Source organism: Myotis brandtii, unplaced genomic scaffold, assembly GCF_000412655.1.
Source record: "Myotis brandtii unplaced genomic scaffold, ASM41265v1 scaffold854, whole genome shotgun sequence".
NCBI classification, from domain to species: Eukaryota; Metazoa; Chordata; class Mammalia; order Chiroptera; family Vespertilionidae; genus Myotis; species Myotis brandtii.
In genome coordinates, this window is record NW_005371468.1 from 391,939 (window position 1) to 412,101 (window position 20,163).

The window sequence follows — 20,163 nt, forward strand, 5'->3', positions numbered from 1 at the left end:
AAAAGAAATATAACCAGGGCAAGGTCCTTGTCTTGGAATAGCCCGGGACCCGCCTCCTAATTTGGTACCTACATCACCAGAGTCCCGAGATGTCGGGGGTGCTAAGTAGAAGTTAGGAGTGCCGAGTAGACATTGGGAACAAAGTTCCCTGGGTATTTTCAGGAGGAAAAGCTATCAAAGCGGACCTGGAAGGTGTCCTGGAGTGTAAGAGTGTGCATTCATTCGTTCTACAAATGTGGAATACCTACTATGTGCTGGTTCCTGTGCAGAGATGAGCAAAAATCTTTCCAGTCGGGGACACAATTTGAAATGAGGTCTGGAAGGATGGAGAACAGAGGATTTCCCCCAGAAAGTGGGGAATCCCAGGGTGTTTTCAGGACTGGGTGGAGCCAGGAGATAGAAGGGGAAGGAAGAGCAATCCTGGTGAAGTGGGTCTGACATCCCCCAGACTCTGACCTTCTCAGAAGTGCCCCTCGAATGTGCAGAGTGGGGTACAGGCTTGAGGAGGGTCATGGGGGGGGGGGCTGCTACCCTCAGCCTTTGAGAGGAAGGCGGTTCCAGATTGGGGCACCTGGAGCAGACACAGCCCAGAACTGAAATCTCAAGGTTGGGCAGAGGGTCTTCTAGCCAAGTGGGAAAGAGCTAGGAGCTGTATTTGGTATTTATCCCACTGGCACCATTAGGTGCCAAGCAGTTTACACATTAGTCATTTCATCTAATTGTCACTTACCCCCATTTTACAGATGAGGAAATTGAGGCTCAGAATCACTTGGTTGTCAGGGTCATCCAATAGGGAGTGAAGGGGCCGGGGTTTGAGTCCAGGTGGATGGGGCTCCAACCCGCAGCTTCTTTCAGGGGCCTCTCTGCTTTCACTTTCTGTTCCTCTGAGTCAGGTAATTTCCTTACAGGCCTCAGGAAAGAGCTGTGGGTCCTTGCTTGGGTTTCCACATTCTCTGGCTTGGGGAAAGTTTTGGCAGAACTCACCTAGAAGAGTGTTCTAGGAAATGTCTATCCCACAGCTTCTCTGTTCAGCCTTGGCCTTCATTGTTTCCAAAGAGTCACAGATCATATTGGAACTAGGACTTGGAGTAGCAGATGCTTCTGGTTTGGGGTAAATGATAAATGAGGGCCAGGTACTTTGGACAGAAGTAGTTTGTTGGCATGAACAGAGATGGAGTATGGGCTGAAACCTAGGAAGTGGGGGATGGGTGTGTTTATATATTGGGGGGCAGATAAAGTTCAGCTGGTCCACAGTGCTAAGGGACCCCTCCTCATGGAGGGGCTGTGGGAAGCTTTCTCTCTGCTTTTGTTTACACCAGGGTCTGTCTCTCAACCTTGCCACATTGACATTTTGGGCTACATAATATTTTGTAGGATGTTAATGAGCATCCCTGGCCTCTGCCCACGAAATGCCAGTAGCATCCCCCATTCTGTGTTCCAGAGGATACAACCTGCCCTTGAATGTCTTTTAATCTTTAAATTGTTCCCCCCACCAAAGGTCTGTTGTCCTGCGGGATGAACCCCGAAAGGGAGGGGGCTCCTTGGTCAAATAAGATTGAGAAGCACTGTATGTCGTGGGCTCACATCTTGGAGGTTCATGGCACACAATAGCATATTAAAGACTTGGGAAGTCCTGCCGTAGAGAAATCTGTTTAGCCTAGTGTTTCCCATTGCACTTGACCGTGGTAACCGTTAACCTTGCAGGAGACACACTGTACACATTTGCTCTGACTGGGCCCTCTGCCTTGGTGCCTCTCCCCTTCTCTGCAGGGGGGGCCTCCTTTAATTCCCTATGATCCAGCTCAGTGTCACCTTCTGCAAAGCCTTCCTGCTGTCCCCTCCTCTCCTTCCCGGTTACTGTCCATATCACCACACCCCTGGGTCCTCCATTGCTCCAGTGAAGTTCTTGAGGACCGGGCCCTGTCTTAGTCAGGTGTTAGCAGAGGCTGCTCAGGAAGGGCTGCTGGGAGAATTCAGCGATGTCCAGGTGACTGGGCCACGTTTCTAGGAAGGTGAGTCACTCCTGTCCCTTGTTTCTCTGCGTGGTGTGTAGACTTCTGCTTTGCTATGGTCTGAGTCACCTTCCTCCCTCACCCTGGGATGGAGGAGTCTGCCAGGCACAGGGTGATGTCTCTGCTGCTGTGAGCATGTAAGGACACACTATCACGCTGGACACGAGTGGATGCTAGGCAGGGCCAGAGGGAGGGAGGGTATTGGGGTCTTGTGACTCTCTAGGAAAAGGACTAGAGCAGCGGTTCTCAACCTGTGGGTCGCGACCCCTTTGGGGGTCGAACGACCCTTTCACAGGGGTCGCCTAAGACCATCGGAAAACACACATATAATTACATATTGTTTTTGTGATTAATCACTATGCTTTAATTATGTTCAATTTGTAACAATGAAAATACATCCTGCATATCAGATATTTACATTACGATTCATAACAGTAGCAAAATTACAGTTATGAAGTAGCAATGAAAATAATTTTATGGTTGGGGGTCACCACAACATGAGGAACTGTATTAAAGGGTCGCGGCATTAGGAAGGTTGAGAACCACTGGACTAGAGGATGGAGGTTAAGTGCCTTGGTTTTAGGAGAAACGACTCCTGAGAGAGTTGACTCCCAAGTTCTAACATCTGGAAGCAGCGATCATCATTTTCCCGTCCCCTGGCACCTCCAGAGCTGTGTGAGGCTAACACAGGCTGTCACTGAAAGCACGTAGCACCGGCCTGGCACATACTAAGTGCTCACTAAATGGGAGCTCTGACTTTGCGGCTTCTGCCCCGTTTGGGACTTGGGACAGCTTGTGCTGGGGCAGGGGGAGGTGGCTGAAGTAGGGGAGACTAAGCCAACTGCCCACCCACCCCCGCCCCTCAGGAGCTGGAGGATCTTCAGAAGGACCTTCCCCAGTACCTGCGGAACCTGTCCAGCGATGATGCGGACGTCCTGGTGTGGCACGCTCTCCTTCTGCCCGTGAGTGTCCCTGGGACCCTGGTCCTGGGTTGGGGTGACTTAGGTCAGGGGCCTGGGCAGGCGTGGTTACGACTGGGCAAGAATTTTCCCTGCCTTGGAGTCCCTTTTTTACTGCCTCTGCCATTGGTAGAGGGGTCTCTCTCTGGATTGATTGCTTCCGAGGTTGAGGCAGATACCCTTTAGTTCATCCCAGCTGTCGCAAATGGTAAGATTTTATTCTTAAGAAAAGAAAAGATTCTTGGGCCTTTGTCAGGGGCTAGATATAAACTTCCTGTTTCCCACAGTTGATCGGGGGTAAAGAGCAGTTCCCCAAATTGTGCCAACCTCAGAGTGTTCTCCAGACATTTGTTATATCAAGACGGTCGGTGAAGCTGGCATCTACACAAGTGGCATCGGTAAAAGAAAGCGCATTTCATCAGTGTCCTGAAGGGGTCAGGGGTAATGGACACAAAAATGAGTCAGTTGGGCGGAGAATACTTTCTTTAGGAGGCCATTCTCCAGCAGTGTTAGTGCCTAATTACATGGAGTAGTGTTGTTCAGATTTCAAAGCTCGCAGACAAGATGCAGAAGTCATTCAGCCTTCTGTGAGGCCACACCCTTCGCCTTGTCTCTGCTTCCTGGCCCCAGCCCTTTCTTGTTATTCAAGAACATAAATGCTGACACATTTTATTTGCCCAGTAGTTGCCTCATCTCTTATTTCAGACACATCCAAGACCACTGTGGCTTCTGTTTTGCCTTCTGCTAAGGCAGAGGAGTTCTCTTAAAATCTGACTGTGCTTAAATGTGTATGTCATTCTGTCCTTGGCCTGTCTTCTCAGTAGCAAAGGTTCTGAAAGGTCTGGAGCTTTGGCACCAGCCTGGACTGGGGTCACCGAAGTTCTGGGGTTCCTTCTGTCTCGGGGTGTAGCGCAGTGCTCATGTGTGGAAATAGAGTCCACAGCTCTGGGTTCCCACCCAGCCCTGCCCCTGTGGGCCTGGGCAAGTTACTTACGTGCATTGAACTTGAGTTTCCTCATATAGAATTGGAGATGCTGATAGTCATGAGTTTTCATAATACTTATAACAGTTGACACAAACGTAGTGCCTGCCATGTGCCAGGCCCTGTTCTAAGTCCTTAGCATAAGTTAACTCATTTAATCCTCACAGAAGCCCTATGAAGAAGTGTAGTATTATTCCCATATGGAAGCACAGAGAAGTTAAGTGACTTACCTCAGGTCACGCAGCTGGTGAGGAGCAGAGCCAAGATTCACACCCAGGCAGTGTGGCTCCAAAGTCCATGCAGCCCCTACAGTCTGCCACCCGGCCTAATGTGTGCCAAGCCCTTAGCACAGGGCAGCACAGAGTAGGTGCTCAGGCAAGCCTTCAGGTTGCTCAAACTCTGGAGGATTTCCTACTGGGTCCCAGCAGCTTCCATCCCTCGATCTCTCTAGCCACAGTATTCTTCCTTTCTTTTAAGTCACGATAAAATACACGTAACAGTATTTACCATCTTAGCCATTGTCACGTTTACAGCTCAGTGGCACTGAGTCTATTCACATTCTTGTTCAACCAGCACCACCATCCATCTCCAGAGCTCTTTCCTCTTCCCCAAACTCCGTACCCATGAGGCACCAACTCCCCATTCCTCATCCCCTCCAGTCCCTGCTAACTTTCTAATTTATATCAATGAATTTGGCTATTCTAGATCTCCCACAAAAGTGGAATCATTCAAAGTGTGTTCTTTTTTGTCTAGCATATTTCACTGAGCATAATGTCTTCGGAGTTCATCCATGGTGTGGCCTGTGTCAGAATTTCCTTCCTTCTTAAAATATATTTTTTATTGATTTCAGAGAGGAAGGGAGAGAGAGAGAATCATTGATCGGCTGCCTCTTGCACGTGCCCCCCCCCCCACCCCCCCATCGATCCCGCAATCCAGGCATGTGCCCTGATTGGGAATTGAACTGTGTGACCTCCTGGTTCATGGGTCGACAGTCACTGAGCCACACCAGCCAGGCTGAATTCCTTTCCTTTTTAAGGTTGAATAATATTCCATTGTATGTTCATGCCACATTTTGCTTAAGCATTCATTCGTAGATGGACGTTTGGGTTGTTTCCACGCAATGAATAACGCAGCTGTGAATGCGGGTGTACAAATACCTATTTGAGTCCTTGCTTTCACTTCTTTTGAGTATATCCCCAGAAGTGGAATTGTTGGATCATATGGTAATTCTGTTTAAATTTTTGAGGAACCACTGTACAACTTTCCACAGTGGCTGCCCATTTTACATCTCCAGTCCCCTCAGTTTTACGGTTCCCTCACTTTCTCCATTTCATCCCCTCCAACCATGGTGTTCTCCTGTATTTGCTAACAGCTCCTAAACACAGAACGTATATCCTTCTCCTTTCCCGTAATTCTCAGGAAGGCTTTAAAACTGAGATGACCATTTGCGACAGCATGGATGGACCTTGAAGGTAGACGGAGAAAGACAGATACTGTATGATCTCATGTCAATGAGGAATCTAAAAAAAATAAGTTAAAATAGAAACCCCCCAAACTCCCAGAAATAGAGATCAGACTGTGGTTATCAGAGGCAGAGGGTGGAGATGAAGGAAAGTGGTCAAAAGATGCAAATTTCCAGTTATAAGGTAAATACATGCTAGGGATGAAATATATAATGTGATGATCATAGCTAACACTACTGTAGGTCTATAGGAAGGTTGTTTTAAGAGAGTAGATGCTGCCCTAGCTGGGTTGGCTCAGTGGATAGAGCGTGGGCCTGCGGACTGAAGGGTCCCAGGTTCGATTCCGGTCAAGGGCACATTGCCTGGGTTGTAGGCTCGATCCCCAGTGTGGGGCTTGCAGGAGGCAGCCAGTCAATGATTCTCTCTCATCACTATCTTTTTCTCCCTCTCCCTTTCTCTCTGAAATCAGTAAAAATATATTTAAAAAAAAAGAGAGAAGATCCTAACAGTTCTCATCACAAGGAGAAACAGTTTTTTCTTTTCTCTTTTCTTTTTCCTGTATCTATATGAGAAGATAAGCGTTAGCTGCTGGTACTGTGGTAATTATTTCATAACATATGTAAATCTAATCTTCAGGCTATACACCTCAAACTTATATAATGGTGTGTGCCAATTATTTCTCAATAAATCTGGGGAATGGTTAATTATCTGTACAAAAAAAAAAAAAGATGAGATGGTTCTTAGAGCTCATTTAGTCAAACTTGACCCACTTTTCAAATGAGGAAACTGAGGCCTAGAGATGGGAGGCGCTGGCCCGGATCACCCAGCAAAAGCCAGGATCCGGCTTGTGACCCCCCCAGGTCAGAGTTCTTTTGTGATTCCACTCTTCCACTAACCCAGGGCTCAATTGCCAAATGAATGCAGGTGCCGTCTGTCCCCATTCATGATTCTTTCTGGGAGTGGAGTAGAGGCTGCCTTGGACCCTGGGGTGGGGGCAGGGAAGGGGGAAACCAGACCAAGGCCCGAGGAGGAAAATGATCCTTTCAGAGCAGCCCTGCCTCGGAACAGAGCTTCACTCCTTCTCTTACACAGGAGAAGCCGCCCTACAACCTCAGGGCCTTCAACCTGCGCATCAACTTCCCCGAGGAATATCCACTGAGACCCCCCACGGTGACGTTCATAACCAAGATCTACCACCCCAACGTGGGCATTGATGGCCAGGTGTGCCTACCCATCATCAGCAATGAGAACTGGAAGCCTCATACCAAGACCTACCAAGGTGGGCTGGGTTCTGCCTCCAGGGAGGGGCCCATGCGGGAGAGGGGTTATGGGGCTGATTTTGAGTTAGAAAAGCCCAAAGAGAAGAGATAAAAATTGTGGGTCTCAGTGGAGTCTGTTGTTGGATAGAAGGGATGTGTCCTGAGATACCTGCTCCTGCCTCTGTTCTTACACGTGGGCAGGTGTGACAACAACGTGTCTGGGTCATGGGAGAGAGAAGCCGCTGAGCTATAGAGGGACAGGCTTGGGATAAGAAGGCCGCTGCTCTCTATCTGTGGACCTTGGTGAAGTCTCCACTCCTTTCCAGGGCTCAGTGCCCTAAAGGAGAGTTGAGGGGGTTGGCCCAGTAATGACAATCCAATCACTTAATTAAGCACTTTTGGCACTCTGCAGAGAGCTTCACGCATAATGTCATTGCATCCCCTGAGCAGCTCCCCAAGATACTGCTGTCCTTAGCCCCATTTAGTAGATGAGCACACGGAGGCGCCAAGAGGTGGAGCACTTGCCTCAGGTCTGGCACTGAGTCTATTCAGCTGGCCAGCGGCAGCGCTGGGATGTGCAGCCGGGCTTGGCGAGCTCGGCACCATCCAGCAGGTCTTTCTGCAGTGATGGGAATGGTGCGTGCACTGTCCAGTTCCGCAGTCACTAGCCACAGTGTGGCTATTGAGGGCTTGAAATGTGGCCAGTGTGGCTGAGGAACTGAGTTCCTAGTTGTAGTTCATTCTTATTCATTTAAAACGAGATAAGCACATGTGGCTGTTGGCTCTAGTCAATGTGTGATCTCTCCTGCCTCTGGACTATCTCAGTTCTTAACCCCGGCAGGAGGGTCCTGGGGTGGGGGCGGGTGGGGAGTGCTCGTCGGATGACCTTCAGGGACCCGTGAAGCACTCTTATCTCAGAGCTCCATGTTTGTGCGCATGTGCACGTGCCTGGGGAGACGGGCCCCTGCCTTCACCGGGTTCCCAAAGGCATCTGTGCAAGATCAACCACCGGGCAGTAATGGTTCTCAGTCTTTAGCCTCAGAACCCTTTTTCCCAAATAAAAGTTTATTTGGAACCTTAATATCAAACAGAGGAAAACGAAGTGGTTCTTGTTGAAAAGGGAGTGGGACCCAGACACCCCACGTATCTCATCACGGAACATAGTTTGGAAACCACTGACAGAACCAGTCAGAGCTTTCGACATCGTCAGCTGGGAACGGGAGGGGCATTCAGTTTGGTTAGGGAGTGATCCTGAGAGGTGGAACCTTCTTGGGGGTTCCCCAGGGCGTGAGCATGGAGTTTCAGGGGGATCTGGGCAGCCATCGGACCCTTCCCAGGATTTTTCTCTCCGTCCTCATGTCCTGCTCTGGCCTCTCTCCCCAGTCTTGGAGGCCCTCAGCGTGCTGGTGAATAATCCGGACCTGGGAGAGCCCCTGCGCCTGGAGCTTGCTGACCTGCTAACACTGAACTCGGAGCAGTTCCACAGGAGCGCCGAAGAGTTCACCCTCCAGTTTGGAGAGCCCCGGCCCTCCTAGCTCCGGTTCTGCCCTCTGCACCGGGTCCTGTCCGTGTGATGGCGGACACACCACATGGACTGGGGCCAGAGCCCCTTGGTTTTTCTGTGTTTTTCCTTTCTTAGGTTGTTAGTCGTTAGTTGTGTGTGTGGTATGTGTGGACCCAGTTCCAGGTTTACCTGGCCACAGGTGTGCTTTCCTTACTTCCTTTCTGTGCCCCAGAGCCAGGCAGTTTAGGTTTGCAGAGTCACAGGCCAGCTGCTACTAGTGGCTCCATCTTAGAGATCACCTTCCAGGCCAGCTGGCAGGAAATGAGCCCTGCAGGCCACCAGAAAACCTCAGGGACCCAGGCATCTGGGGGAATGGGGGCGGGAGGCGGGGCACATAGAAGGGAGTCCCTTGCAATTGGGTGATTTGTTGATTACATTATCAGCCAGGCTGTGCAGATTTAAGTGCTAAACCTTTTCTTTTCCACTGATGAAACGCTAAGTGAAGAATCTGATCTCTGTCCCAGAAATCTGACTACATTGTTTCCAAACCACTTGCAGTCCCATTAGGTTGGGGCCAGGCTTTAGGCTGGGAGGAGCAGCCCCTTCAGCTTCCAGTCAAGGGGGAGTCACGGAAACCATGTGTTTTTCCAGCCATTAAAGTCTCAGATGACGTGTGGAGTCTGGCTCAGTGTTCGCTGAGGGGATGGGGCAGTCTTATCAGGAGAAGAGGAGGCTGGGGAGTTAGCTGCTGTCTAATAAAAGGTGGGACCCTACTTCCCATGAACTGATGGCCTCGAGCCGGGAGGAACCCCAGATATTGTGGAGCCACGAGGGACTAGGCCATCCTGGCCAGAGGGTCGCCAACACCTCCCCAGGGGAATGTCCTCATTTCATAGATGAGGCGGCAGCGCACAGGGCACAGAGTGGATTGCCAGGTCACCTCCTGCCTCAGTGCCAAGCTGGCTGGCTTTTGTCTCTGTGTTTTTCGTGGGCTGTTACCAGCACAGCATTCCCCAGTGGCTGATAAAGCCAGACAGGACTGTTAGCAGGACATTGTCGTCAGCTCAGCGGTTCCTCTCTAATGAGCAATGGAAAAACAAAAACAAGCCACAACTTCAGGCAGAGTCGGAGGGATTAGCTGAACCGGAAGGAAGAACCTTCTGGGTGTGATGGTTCTGAGTTACAGGAAAACCATCTGCTTTTAAAAGACAGAAATGTGGGGTATCTTTGAGTCAAGGGCCTCACTGTAGGTCCCACTAGCCTACGTGGGGTGAGATTTCTAGAGCATCTTCTATTCCAGCCCTGCCCTGGAATTCTCTAATCGGGAGAAGTGTGGAGAGAGGGAAGAGACAGGAGAAGTGCCACCGATGGCCGGAAGTGTAGGATTTGTTTTCACTCTTGGCCACCACTTACTGAACGTATATGTGACAGGCACCAGGCAAGGCTTTTGCTCATTTAATTATTTCCTTTAACCCTCACAACACCTCCATGAGGTTTGAACTTATTTTGTCCACAATCAGATGGTGAATAGGTTCAGAGACGCTAGCTTGTTGGCCCAAGGTCACACATTTGGTTAGTGGTGGGACCCAGGCCATTGTCCTTTCCCAAATGCCGTTCATGCTGGTAGAAAAGATTGTGGCAGCCCTGGCCGGTGTGGCTCAGTTGGTTGGGCATCGTCCTATGTACCAAAAGGTTGCTGGTTTGATTCCCAGTCGGTACATGTCTGGTTGCAGGCTCGATCCCCCCGAATGGGTGTGCAGGAGGCAGCCAATCGATATTTCACTCTGACATCACTGTTTCTCCCCCCCTCCCCCTTTCCCCTCTCTCCAAAAGTCAATTTAAAAATCTTTTAAAAAAGAGAAAAGATTGTGTCAGGTGAGGAAATGTCAGCGGAGGGACCCTGGCAGCCAGGGTTTATTATCCCAGAGAGAGACAGGTTCCTGGCTGGGATAGGGAGGGAGCACTGAGGGCCAGACAGGATTTTACAAAAGTACCTTTAATGCAGTTAAGACTGGTACCACCTGCCTTTGCCCAACCCGGCTCTCTTGTCTCTGGAGCAGAAGGGAGCCTTGGGCCGTGGCTGGTCAGCTGGGCGCCCTGCCCACAGGGTCAGTCAGCTCCTCATTTCTTCTTGGTCTTCACCAGTCCCTTCTGCACTAGGCAGCGATACAGCTCCTGGATGTAGGTATAGACGCACTTGGAGTCAGGCACTGCCAGCCGCACCATGTCATCCACCTCCAGCAGCTGGGCACAGTCGGCCAGTTTCCTGAGAGGCAGAGGAGGGGTGGGGTGAGGACCAGAGCCAAGGTGAAGAACATGGGAGCTAGGGGAAGGGGTGGGGGCAGCCCAGCAGGGATGGATTGTGTGTTGGAGGTGGGAGTCATCTAGGCCAACTATCCCATTGCACAGATGAGGAAGCTGAGGCCCTGACGGAGTCAAAACTGACACTCAGCTTGGTCTGCTCCCAGAGCCCATGTTTTCATTGCACTGTGGCCTCACGTGGAACGGGACCCTCTGGTCTCTAGGTCTGCATTAACTCACCCCTCCCACATGCTCCCGTATCTGTCCTCTGGAAGGCCAAGCCCCTCCGGAAGAGTTTCAAGGACAGAACCCCAGTCCTTGCTAGTATGATGGCTTATAGCTGAGCCATCTCCATCTTTATTCCGTCTCCGTGTATTTGCTGAGGGAGTTCAGCACTGAACAAAACCCAAACTTCCCTGCTCTCATGTTAACTGACATTCTCGTGGCGGAAGACAGTAATCAAACACATGAAATAGATGGCTCATCCGGTGGTGAGAGGTGCTGTGGAAGAAAATAAGGCCAGGAAAGGAGGCAGGGAATGTTCCTGTGTTGACAGTATTTTTAAAAGGATGCTCAGAGAAGGTCTCTTAAGGAGAGTAAATCATGTCCATATCTTGGATATAGTTTAAGTTTAAAAAATTTGGCTCTCAAAAGAAATTTCAATCGTTGTACTGTTGATATTTGGCTCTGTTGACTAATGAGTTTGCCGACCACGGATCTAGGCCAACTATTCCATTGCACAGATGAAGCTGAGGCCCTGACGGAGTCAAAACTGACACTCAGCTTGGTCTGATGCCAGAGCCCACGTTTTTATTGCACTGTGGCCTCACGTGGAATGGGACCCTCTGGTCTCCAGGTCTGCATTAACCCACCCCTCCCACATGCTCCCGTATCTATCCTCTGGAAGGCCAAACCCCTCCGGAAGAGTTTCAAGAACAGAACCCCAGTCCTCGCTAGTATGATGGCTTATAGCTGAGCCATCTCCATCTTTATTCCGTCTCCGTGTATTTGCTGAGGGAGTTCAGCACTGAACAAAACCCAAACTTCCCTGCTCTCATGTTAACTGACATTCTCGTGGCGGAAGACAGTAATCAAACACATGAAATAGATGGCTCATCCGGTGGTGAGAGGTGCTGTGGAAGAAAATAAGGCCAGGAAAGGAGGCAGGGAATGTTCCTGTGTTGACAGTATTTTTAAAAGGATGCTCAGGGAAGGTCTCTTAAGGAGAGTAAATCATGTCCGTATCTTGGACGAGGATTCCAGGCAGCAGAATAGCATGTGCAAAGGCCCTGAGGCAGGTGTGTTTGATGTGTGTGAGGGACTGCATGGAGGTTAGTCCTCTTTTTCTATCTTCCCAGCTGCTCTTTGGGGCGACGTGCCACTCCTGGCTTTGTGAAGGCTGATAATCTGAGCTAACCACCGTTGGGGCCTTGCTACCAGGGGCCAGGCGCTTTATCAAGTGTTTCCCCTTGAACTGTCTCATTTACACCTCCCCTCCGTCCTCAGCCAGCAGAAGAGGGACTGGACACGCAGAGCATTTTGATGATTTGCCCAAGGTTGAAGTGAGTGATATGGCTGGGACTCCACCCCAGGCTGGCCTGCCGCCTCTGGCATCCGTGCCCTGAAGCTGGGCCTCCGCAGCCCCAGCCTGCCAAACCACGTGGGTGCTGGCAGTGGGAGAAACCAGGGTCCCAGCAGAAAGCCTCCCTTGGGGCTGAGACAGCTGGGCCGAAACCCAAGCCGGACTGGCCTGGGTGCCGGGGGAGGAGCGCAGACGGGAGGATTTCGAAGAATGGGACCGGCTCCCTGCAACCGATGCAGTGACCTTGGCTTCTGGGTGTGGGTCTCTCCACACAGGAGCTGGGGGCCAGGCTCCTCCAGCAGCACAGCTGACTGAGCCCAGTGGGGGCTTCGGCACTGGCTGCCCCCCTCTGTCGGGACTTCACAGGAATCAGAGGAGAGTTCTACGGGGCGGTAAGGTGCGACGGCCCTGGCAGGGGCCATCTAGTTGGCACATTTAATCTTCACTCTCACCCATAAGGGTGGTTAAGTCAGCTGCCGAGAGTGACAGAGCTAAGGAGGAAGGAGGCAGGATTCACACTCGGCACCTCATCCTCCATTCTCCACGGTCCCTACCTCATCCTCGCCTTCACACTGCTGTCTGATGCCTCCTATCAGCCCATCATCATTACTGAGCCTCCTTATGCCTTCCTGTGGCTCTGCCTGGCGTGGAACCAAGGCGAGGCGGCTGCCAGAGGAGGACAATGCCTCATGCCCCACAGGCCAGGGACACCTGGCCAGGGCGGAGCTGCACATCCTTCTGATGCTCACTTGGAGCCCTCAGTCCTGGCTAGGAGTTCACTTTCCAGTCCCATTTCTGCCACAGCCCTCCTGTCCCACCCCGGGATGTCACGAAGCATCTCTACTTGTACCCACTCTGGGATGCTGTGAGGCTGGAACAGGATAAGCCAAGGAGAGCACTTAGCATGCCTGGCAGACAGCCCCTCTCCATCCATGTGTCTTGTCATCATCCTTAAAGGTGTTTCTGAGCCCTGAGCCCCCCTCTCCCCAGGCACACATCCCTTCCCTTGGCGGGATAATGTGGAACTGGAAGGAATCTTCCGGACCTCAAGTCGGTGGTTTCCAATGGCACTCTGGGTGCCCTAGGCCCTACAGACATGCTTCAGGGACCATCTTGGGAAGGGAGGTTGGGCATTAAGCTCCTGGAATCCCCCAACCAAAAAGGTTCCCCTTTAATTTGTTTTATATGTCGGGCATTCACATAATATTTTGAGAAATCTGCTGGGGGAAACACCCATCTGAAAGCACAGATCAATATCCAAAGCTCTCATTTTGCGGATGGGGACACGCAGGCCCGGAGAGGGGGAGGCTGCTGTCCCAGGCTTCCCTGCAGGCTGGTGGCCAGGCCTGCACATGACCAGAGGGCTCAGCCTCCCAGACCCAGGTGCTGCTAACATCTGCAGACTTCTTCCCTGTCCCGGGCTATAGAAGTGCCCCAAGAGTTGCCCTCACTGGCCACGCCCTCTGCACAGTCCTGTCTCTGCCAGGTGGCTCGGAAGCCTCTCCCTGGGACAGGAGAAAGCAGGCGCTGCTGGCGTGAGCTCCTGGGGAGTCCTGAGGCACCAGGAAGCGTCCAGGCCTCGGTGGGCACAGATGTCTGGCTGTAGTGCTTTGCTGGTGGGAGTGCCTCCCTGTCCCCCACTCGGCAGTGGTATCTGGCTCTCAGGTTCTTCCTTGGGCCACTCTGTTCCTCACACCCCTCCTGCCTTTCTAGTACCACCCATGGCTCCATCCCACCACCACTCCTGGCACCCAGCTGCTCTCTGAGCAGGAATAAACCCGCCTCCCGGTTCCAAAGTGAAGCCTATCTTACAGCTGTGATCTCGTTCGTTACAATACAGGAACAGCAGCTAAGACTCTTGAAAAGTGTCTTCTGTGCATTAGGTACTGTTATAGGGACTTCACTCAATTATTAATTCTCACTATAGCCCTGGAGAAGAGGATACCTCATGCCCATTTTAAAGATTGGAATATGAGGCTCAGAGAGGTAAAGGAGCCTGTCCAAGATTACACAGCCAACAAGAATCTGACCCCAAGTCCTTGAACCGCCCTGTCTGGAACAGCAGGCCGACCCCCACTTCTCTACCCCTCCCCCTTCTCTACCCCTCCCCCTGCTGGCGCTGTCTTTACGGCACCTATTCCCCCGGGGCATGCTATTTCGTATGCGTGTGTTTATGATCTCTCTCCCTCTGACTATAAGCTACAGGGCAAGCAGGGATTTTGCCCGCTGCTCTGTCCTGAACCAGTTTCTGGTGATCAAAGACTGTTGGCTACCCCAATGCGTGGCCACATTCCCCACCCCTGTGGGTGTAGCGCTGGCCTTAGGGCTTAGGCATCGGCACCGAGCCTCTGCGGTCCTGGCTGGGCTTACTCTGCGGTGGAGAAGGCCAAGGTGAAGTTGTGCCGGCGCTTGGTGGGGTCCAGCTCGGCGTAGTCAAAGGCATCGGGGAAGAACTTGTGGATGAGGGCGCAGAAGGCCATGCCGCTGCTCCAGCTTGACGAGAAGTTCTGAATGTCCACGTGCTGCGGGTGGCGGGAAGGGGCGGCCTCCGTGAGCCTCACACCCTCTGGTCTCTGCACCACGCAGACCTCCCGAGCACTGCCGCCCTGGGGAAGGGTCCCACCCGTGCCCACCTCGTAGTTTCTCGTCATGGCCCTGCACCACTCCAAGAGCATGTTCTTGACGCTGCCGATGGCTGCCCCGGCTGCCTTCGTGTTCCGGAACAGGGCCGTGGGGCCCGAGGCTGCCCTGTGAGCGGAGGGATGGAGAAGGCCAGGCCAGAGAGGTGGGAGGCCACCGAGAGCCCCATCAGGGAGGAGCCCCAGCCCCGGGTCAACCCTCCCACCTTGGCCTGGGCTGTTCCCACCCCCTGAGGCCTCCATCCTACCAACCCACATCCTGGGAAAGCCCAGCCCAGCCATTTCTCGCCTGCATCCTACCCTCCAAACTTGTCCACGATGGCTTTGCGGTTCTGCGCCCGGGCCCCCCGGGGCCGGGCAGGGGCTGCCACCCTGCGTTCTGGTGCCTTCTCCTTCTTCTTCTCCTGGGAGGGAGGGGGCTCCGTGGGACTCTGGGGCACCTCGCTGGGTGAAGACTCACTACGCAGAAAAGTTCAGAGACCAGTAAGAGGGGCGGGGACCAGTCAGCACAGGGTACAGGGAAGGGGTGGGAGCAGGCTGGGAGTGGGGGGGGGGTCCCTGCAGTCCAAAGGGGCATGGGCAGTTGGGGCACCCACTCTTGGCACCCATTTCCTGTGCCGGCACTGGGAGGGGCTGGAAGGAATAGTGAGGCTCCGTCCAACTTGGGGAGTGTGTGGTCTGGCGGTATGTGAGGGCAGAACTAGGGCAAGTCTGAGGTCTGACCTGAGTTCGAGTCCTGGCTTTGCCTCTTATTTGCTGTGTGATCTTGGCACTGTTCGTGTTACTTCTCTGAGCCCCAGCTTCCTCATCTGTAAAATGGGGGCAAGCACACACCTGCCTGACAAGATGGCCCTGAGGCTTGAGTAAGAAGGGGAGTTTAGAGCCTGCCACGCAGCTACCTGCGAGCTCAGTGAGTATTCAGTTGTCTTCCTCTAAGGCAGTAACACAGAGGTGGATCTCAGGTCAAAACAACTTTCTCATGACTAAAGTTGGGCAGTAAGGCTCTCATTTTCTCCCACACCCGCTGGGCACCAGGCACTGTGCTCAGTGCTTTATACACATGATACCATTTAAGCCTCACACTGATCCTACGAGGGAGGCACAGTTACTGCACCCACTTCACAGATGAGAAGAGGCGAAGTGACACGGCCGAGGTCACACAGCTGGTAAGTGGCAGAGTCGTTGTCCAAACTCGGGCTTTCTGCTCATGCTCTATATAAGGTGCTTGGCACCGTGGAAACATGCTGAGCGGCAAGATGAGGGCCTCAATAAGACCTGCCAGGGATGCTGAGAGGCCAGTGATGGAGGGGGGCCTGGGGGGGGGGGGGGGGTGCTTTCTGCTGCTCTATATAAGGTGCTTGGCACCGTGGAAACATGCTGAGCGGCAAGATGAGGGCCTCAATAAGACCTGCCAGGGATGCTGCTGGGCCAGTGATGGAGGGGGGCCTGGGGGGGGGGGGGGGGCCCAACCCATCTGCAGGAAAGGAGCAGGGGGAGGGAGGTGAGTCCACCATGACTGCTCCCTGCACGCCCTCCAGGAGAGCCCCTGCAGCAGCCTGTGGGCTCCTGGCTCTCACTCACCTGGGCTGAGGCCTTGACCCTCCTCCGTGGGGCTCTCGGGCCATTCCTCGGGGGAGCTGGGACTCACTCCTGCCCCTTCCTCCGACGCTCTCTCCACACCCTGATCCTGCTCTTCATGGGGACCACCTGACTCCTGGAACCAACATGGTCTGGGTGAGCTCACAGTCACACAAGCGCTTGCCCAGGGCTTTGTGAGGCCTGCAGAAAGATCTGCAAGGCAGCCTGGGACACGGCGCAGCAGCCCCCACCCCAGGCTCTTGATATCCATGGGAGGAAGACTGGACTTTCCCCAGGAAATAAAGCACAGGGGCCTTGCTTCCCTGGGGGCAGGGGACTCCTGAACTTTGTGGGGCCCCTCCCTCCTCTCCTCTGCCTCACTCACCTCCTCCTCCCTCGTGTCACTCTCTTGTGGCTCAGCCTGGGCCTCATCTGCCAGAGCAGCCTTCTTCTCAGAGTCCGATGTGGCCTCTGGGGCTTTCACCTGGGCTTCAACCTTGGGCTCCTCCGTCTTGGTGCTCTCCTCCTGAGAGGCTGCCGTGGCCTCCTGCTCCCCATCAGCCTCCCTGGACCCGGCCCCGGCCTCCTGCTCCGCAGCGCCCTGCTCCAGCTCAGCCTTGGCCGGGTCCTCGACGTCAGCTTTCTCCCCACATTCGGGCTCGGCCGCTTTCCCCTCAGCCTTCTGCTTCTCAGTGGCCAACACTGTCTCCTGCTTTCCCTCGGCCTCCTTGGGTTCAGAGTTGGTCTCTCCTTTCCCACCTGTCATCTCCTGAGGAGCCTCTTTGGTCTCTTCCTTCCCACCGTCCTCCTTTGGAAGTTCAGCCTCCACTTTGGACTCCACCTTGACCTCATCCAACCCATTGGCTTCCCCCTGGAATTCTGCCGAAGCACCTCCCTCAGCTGGAGCTCTTTCCTGCTTCCCTGCCCCCTCCGGAGGCCCCTCTGTGGCAGTACCGGTGCCTTTGGCCGCCTCCCCTGCAGAGGTGTCACCTCCTGGCGTCCCTGGGGTCCCTGGGGAGTCAGTGGTCCCATCCTCAGAGGGCTTCCCTTCCTTCTGCTCCATCTCTGGGAAGAGAAGACAAGCAGGCCTGGTCATGCCCATCCTGCATGAGGTGAAAGCCCGCCCGCAGACAGCGCTGGCCAGGAGTCTGGAGGCCTGGGCTTCAGTCCTGGGTGCCCCCTACTTGGACATGTGACCAGAGAATCCACTTCCCTGGGGTGAAATGAAGGGACAGAGTGCTGCTTCCTGAGAGGTGGGGAGTGGGCCGCGCTGACTTAATGTTGGGTGGTGTCCACCTACCTTTGCAGATTGTGGCTTGGGCTTTAAAGAACAGTAGGACATGCCCTGGCCAGTGTTGCTCAGCGGTTAGAGAATCACCCAGTGCACCGAAGTGTCACAGGTTCGATTCCTGTCAAGGATACATCCCTGGGTTGCAGGGTATGTGGGGAGGCAACCAATCTATGTGTCTCTCTCACACATCGATGTTTTTTTTTTTCTCTCTCTTCCTCTCCCTCCCCCTTTCCACTCTAAAAATCAATGGAAAAAATATCCTCAGGTGAGGATTAACAACAACAAAAGAATATTAGGTCACATAATGCCTTTCCAATGATCTTTGCCTCTTTTTTTTTAATCCTCACTTGAGGACATACTTAGAGAAGGAATGGAGAGAGAGAGAAAAAGAGAGAGAGGAAAGAGATAAATCGATGTGAGAGAGAAACATTGATTGGTTGCCTTCTGTACATATCCCGACCAGGTATAGAACCTGCAACCCAGGTATGTGCCCTGACTGGGCATCGAACTAGCAACCTTTTGGTGCACAGGACGATGCTTGGGTTGTTACAATTCCACACTAGCATTCTGGAACAGTGGTGGTAGTGAGCCTCAAGCGCAGAGCCCAAAGCAGAAAGGAGCAGTTAGATAGGGTTTAATAATACTGTTTTGTCTCCACTGCTTCTGTTTTCAATCTATATATATAAAAGTCCAGTGAAAGAAACGGTGAAACGACCAGAATGACCAGTGGCTATGACACGCACTGTGGCCCAACTGGCCGATGGTGGAGTGGCCCCTCCCCCCTGTGGTCCCCCACCCGACCCTGATCAGTGATTCTAAGTAAGTAAACGCTCTCCAGCCTTCATAGACCAGGCACCTGAATGATGAGTGATCAGGAGGAAAACTGCTCACGGTCTGGACCATCAGTCAGGTGTCCAGGAGAGGTGCCCAGCCAACCACCATCTTCCCCGCCCCCGACTGCCCCCCACCCCAATTGGGGGCAGGTGGCAGGACCCCATGCATGGGGCCTCTAGTAATAATAATAATAATAATAATAATAATAAAACATCCTCGGGTGAGGATTTAAAAAAGTCATGGACTGAATCCTTGTTAGGCATCAGGATATAAATGGAAATTGTTAACCTGAATATTTATTTACTTGTGCCAGGCACTCTTCCGGTGTCACCTTATTGACTTCCCACAATAACTCTACACGATGGCTGCCTTTGTTCTGTTTTGTTGAGGAGAGTGTTAAACTGCAGTCAGATTCATTCCCACAAGTAGACCAAACTCTTTTTAGGTGTAGCATCTACACTAATAAAAGAGAAACATGGTAATTGGCGTACGACCGCTACCCTTTTCATTGGCTAATCAGTGAGTATATGCAAATTCATTGGCTTCCCCCTGGAATTCTGCCGAAGCACCTCCCTCAGCTGGAGCTCTTTCCTGCTTCCCTGCCCCCTCCAGAGGCCCCTCTGTGGCAGTACCGGTGCTTTTGGCCGCCTCCCCTGCAGAGGTGTCACCTCCTGGCATCCCTGGGGTCCCTGGGGAGTCAGTGGTCCCATCCTCAGAGGGCTTCCCTTCCTTCTGCTCCATCTCTGGGAAGAGAAGACAAGCAGGCCTGGTCATGCCCATCCTGCATGAGGTGAAAGCCCGCCCGCAGACAGCGCTGGCCAGGAGTCTGGAGGCCTGGGCTTCAGTCCTGGGTGCCCCCTACTTGGACATGTGACCAGAGAATCCACTTCCCTGGGGTGAAATGAAGGGACAGAGTGCTGCTTCCTGAGAGGTGGGGAGTGGGCCGCGCTGACTTAATGTTGGGTGGTGTCCACCTACCTTTGCAGATTGTGGCTTGGGCTTTAAAGAACAGTAGGTCATGCCCTGGCCAGTGTTGCTCAGCGGTTAGAGAATCACCCAGTGCACCGAAGTGTCACAGGTTCGATTCCTGTCAAGGATACATCCCTGGGTTGCAGGGTATGTGGGGAGGCAACCAATCTATGTGTCTCTCTCACACATCGATGTTTTTTTTTTTCTCTCTCTTCCTCTCCCTCCCCCTTTCCACTCTAAAAATCAATGGAAAAAATATCCTCAGGTGAGGATTAACAACAACAAAAGAATATTAGGTCACATAATGCCTTTCCAATGATCTTTGCCTCTTTTTTTTTAATCCTCACTTGAGGACATACTTAGAGAAGGAATGGAGAGAGAGAGAAAAAGAGAGAGAGGAAAGAGATAAATCGATGTGAGAGAGAAACATTGATTGGTTGCCTTCTGTACATATCCCGACCAGGTATAGAACCTGCAACCCAGGTATGTGCCCTGACTGGGCATCGAACTAGCAACCTTTTGGTGCACAGGACGATGCTTGGGTTGTTACAATTCCACACTAGCATTCTGGAACAGTGGTGGTAGTGAGCCTCAAGCGCAGAGCCCAAAGCAGAAAGGAGCAGTTAGATAGGGTTTAATAATACTGTTTTGTCTCCACTGCTTCTGTTTTCAATCTATATATATAAAAGTCCAGTGAAAGAAACGGTGAAACGACCAGAATGACCAGTGGCTATGACACGCACTGTGGCAGTCAATTAGCCTGATCCGGGCCCCAATCGGCCCCCCCCCC

At 52.6% G+C, this 20,163-nt stretch overlaps 2 protein-coding genes across 3 annotated transcripts in view; one reads left to right on the forward strand and one right to left on the reverse strand.

Moving 5' to 3' along the window:
- UBE2L6 (ubiquitin-conjugating enzyme E2L 6) overlaps positions 1-8,857 on the forward strand; it is a 9,344-nt gene extending 487 nt beyond the window's left edge. Inside the window, exons 2-5 of one of the 2 annotated variants that reach the window (XM_014532182.1) lie at positions 2,879-2,974; positions 3,259-3,369; positions 6,509-6,695; positions 8,059-8,857. In XM_014532182.1, the coding sequence (XP_014387668.1) occupies positions 2,879-2,974; positions 3,259-3,369; positions 6,509-6,695; positions 8,059-8,210 (546 nt within the window). In that variant the 3' untranslated portion in view covers positions 8,211-8,857. The remainder of the gene's footprint in view (positions 1-2,878; positions 2,975-3,258; positions 3,370-6,508; positions 6,696-8,058) is intronic. The other variant, XM_005884774.2, reaches the window with a different exon arrangement.
- A 1,191-nt stretch (positions 8,858-10,048) lies between these two features.
- On the reverse strand, positions 10,049-17,453 carry SMTNL1 (smoothelin-like 1). Its single transcript, XM_014532197.1, has 8 exons — positions 16,665-17,453; positions 16,283-16,415; positions 16,160-16,175; positions 15,532-15,567; positions 15,002-15,160; positions 14,696-14,810; positions 14,433-14,584; positions 10,049-10,445 (listed from the first exon to the last, which is right to left on the reverse strand). The coding sequence occupies exons 1-8, from the start codon at positions 17,379-17,381 to the stop codon at positions 10,301-10,303; spliced, it is 1,473 nt and encodes a 490-aa protein (XP_014387683.1). The 5' UTR covers positions 17,382-17,453; the 3' UTR covers positions 10,049-10,300.
- Between the last annotated feature and the right edge of the window lie 2,710 nt (positions 17,454-20,163).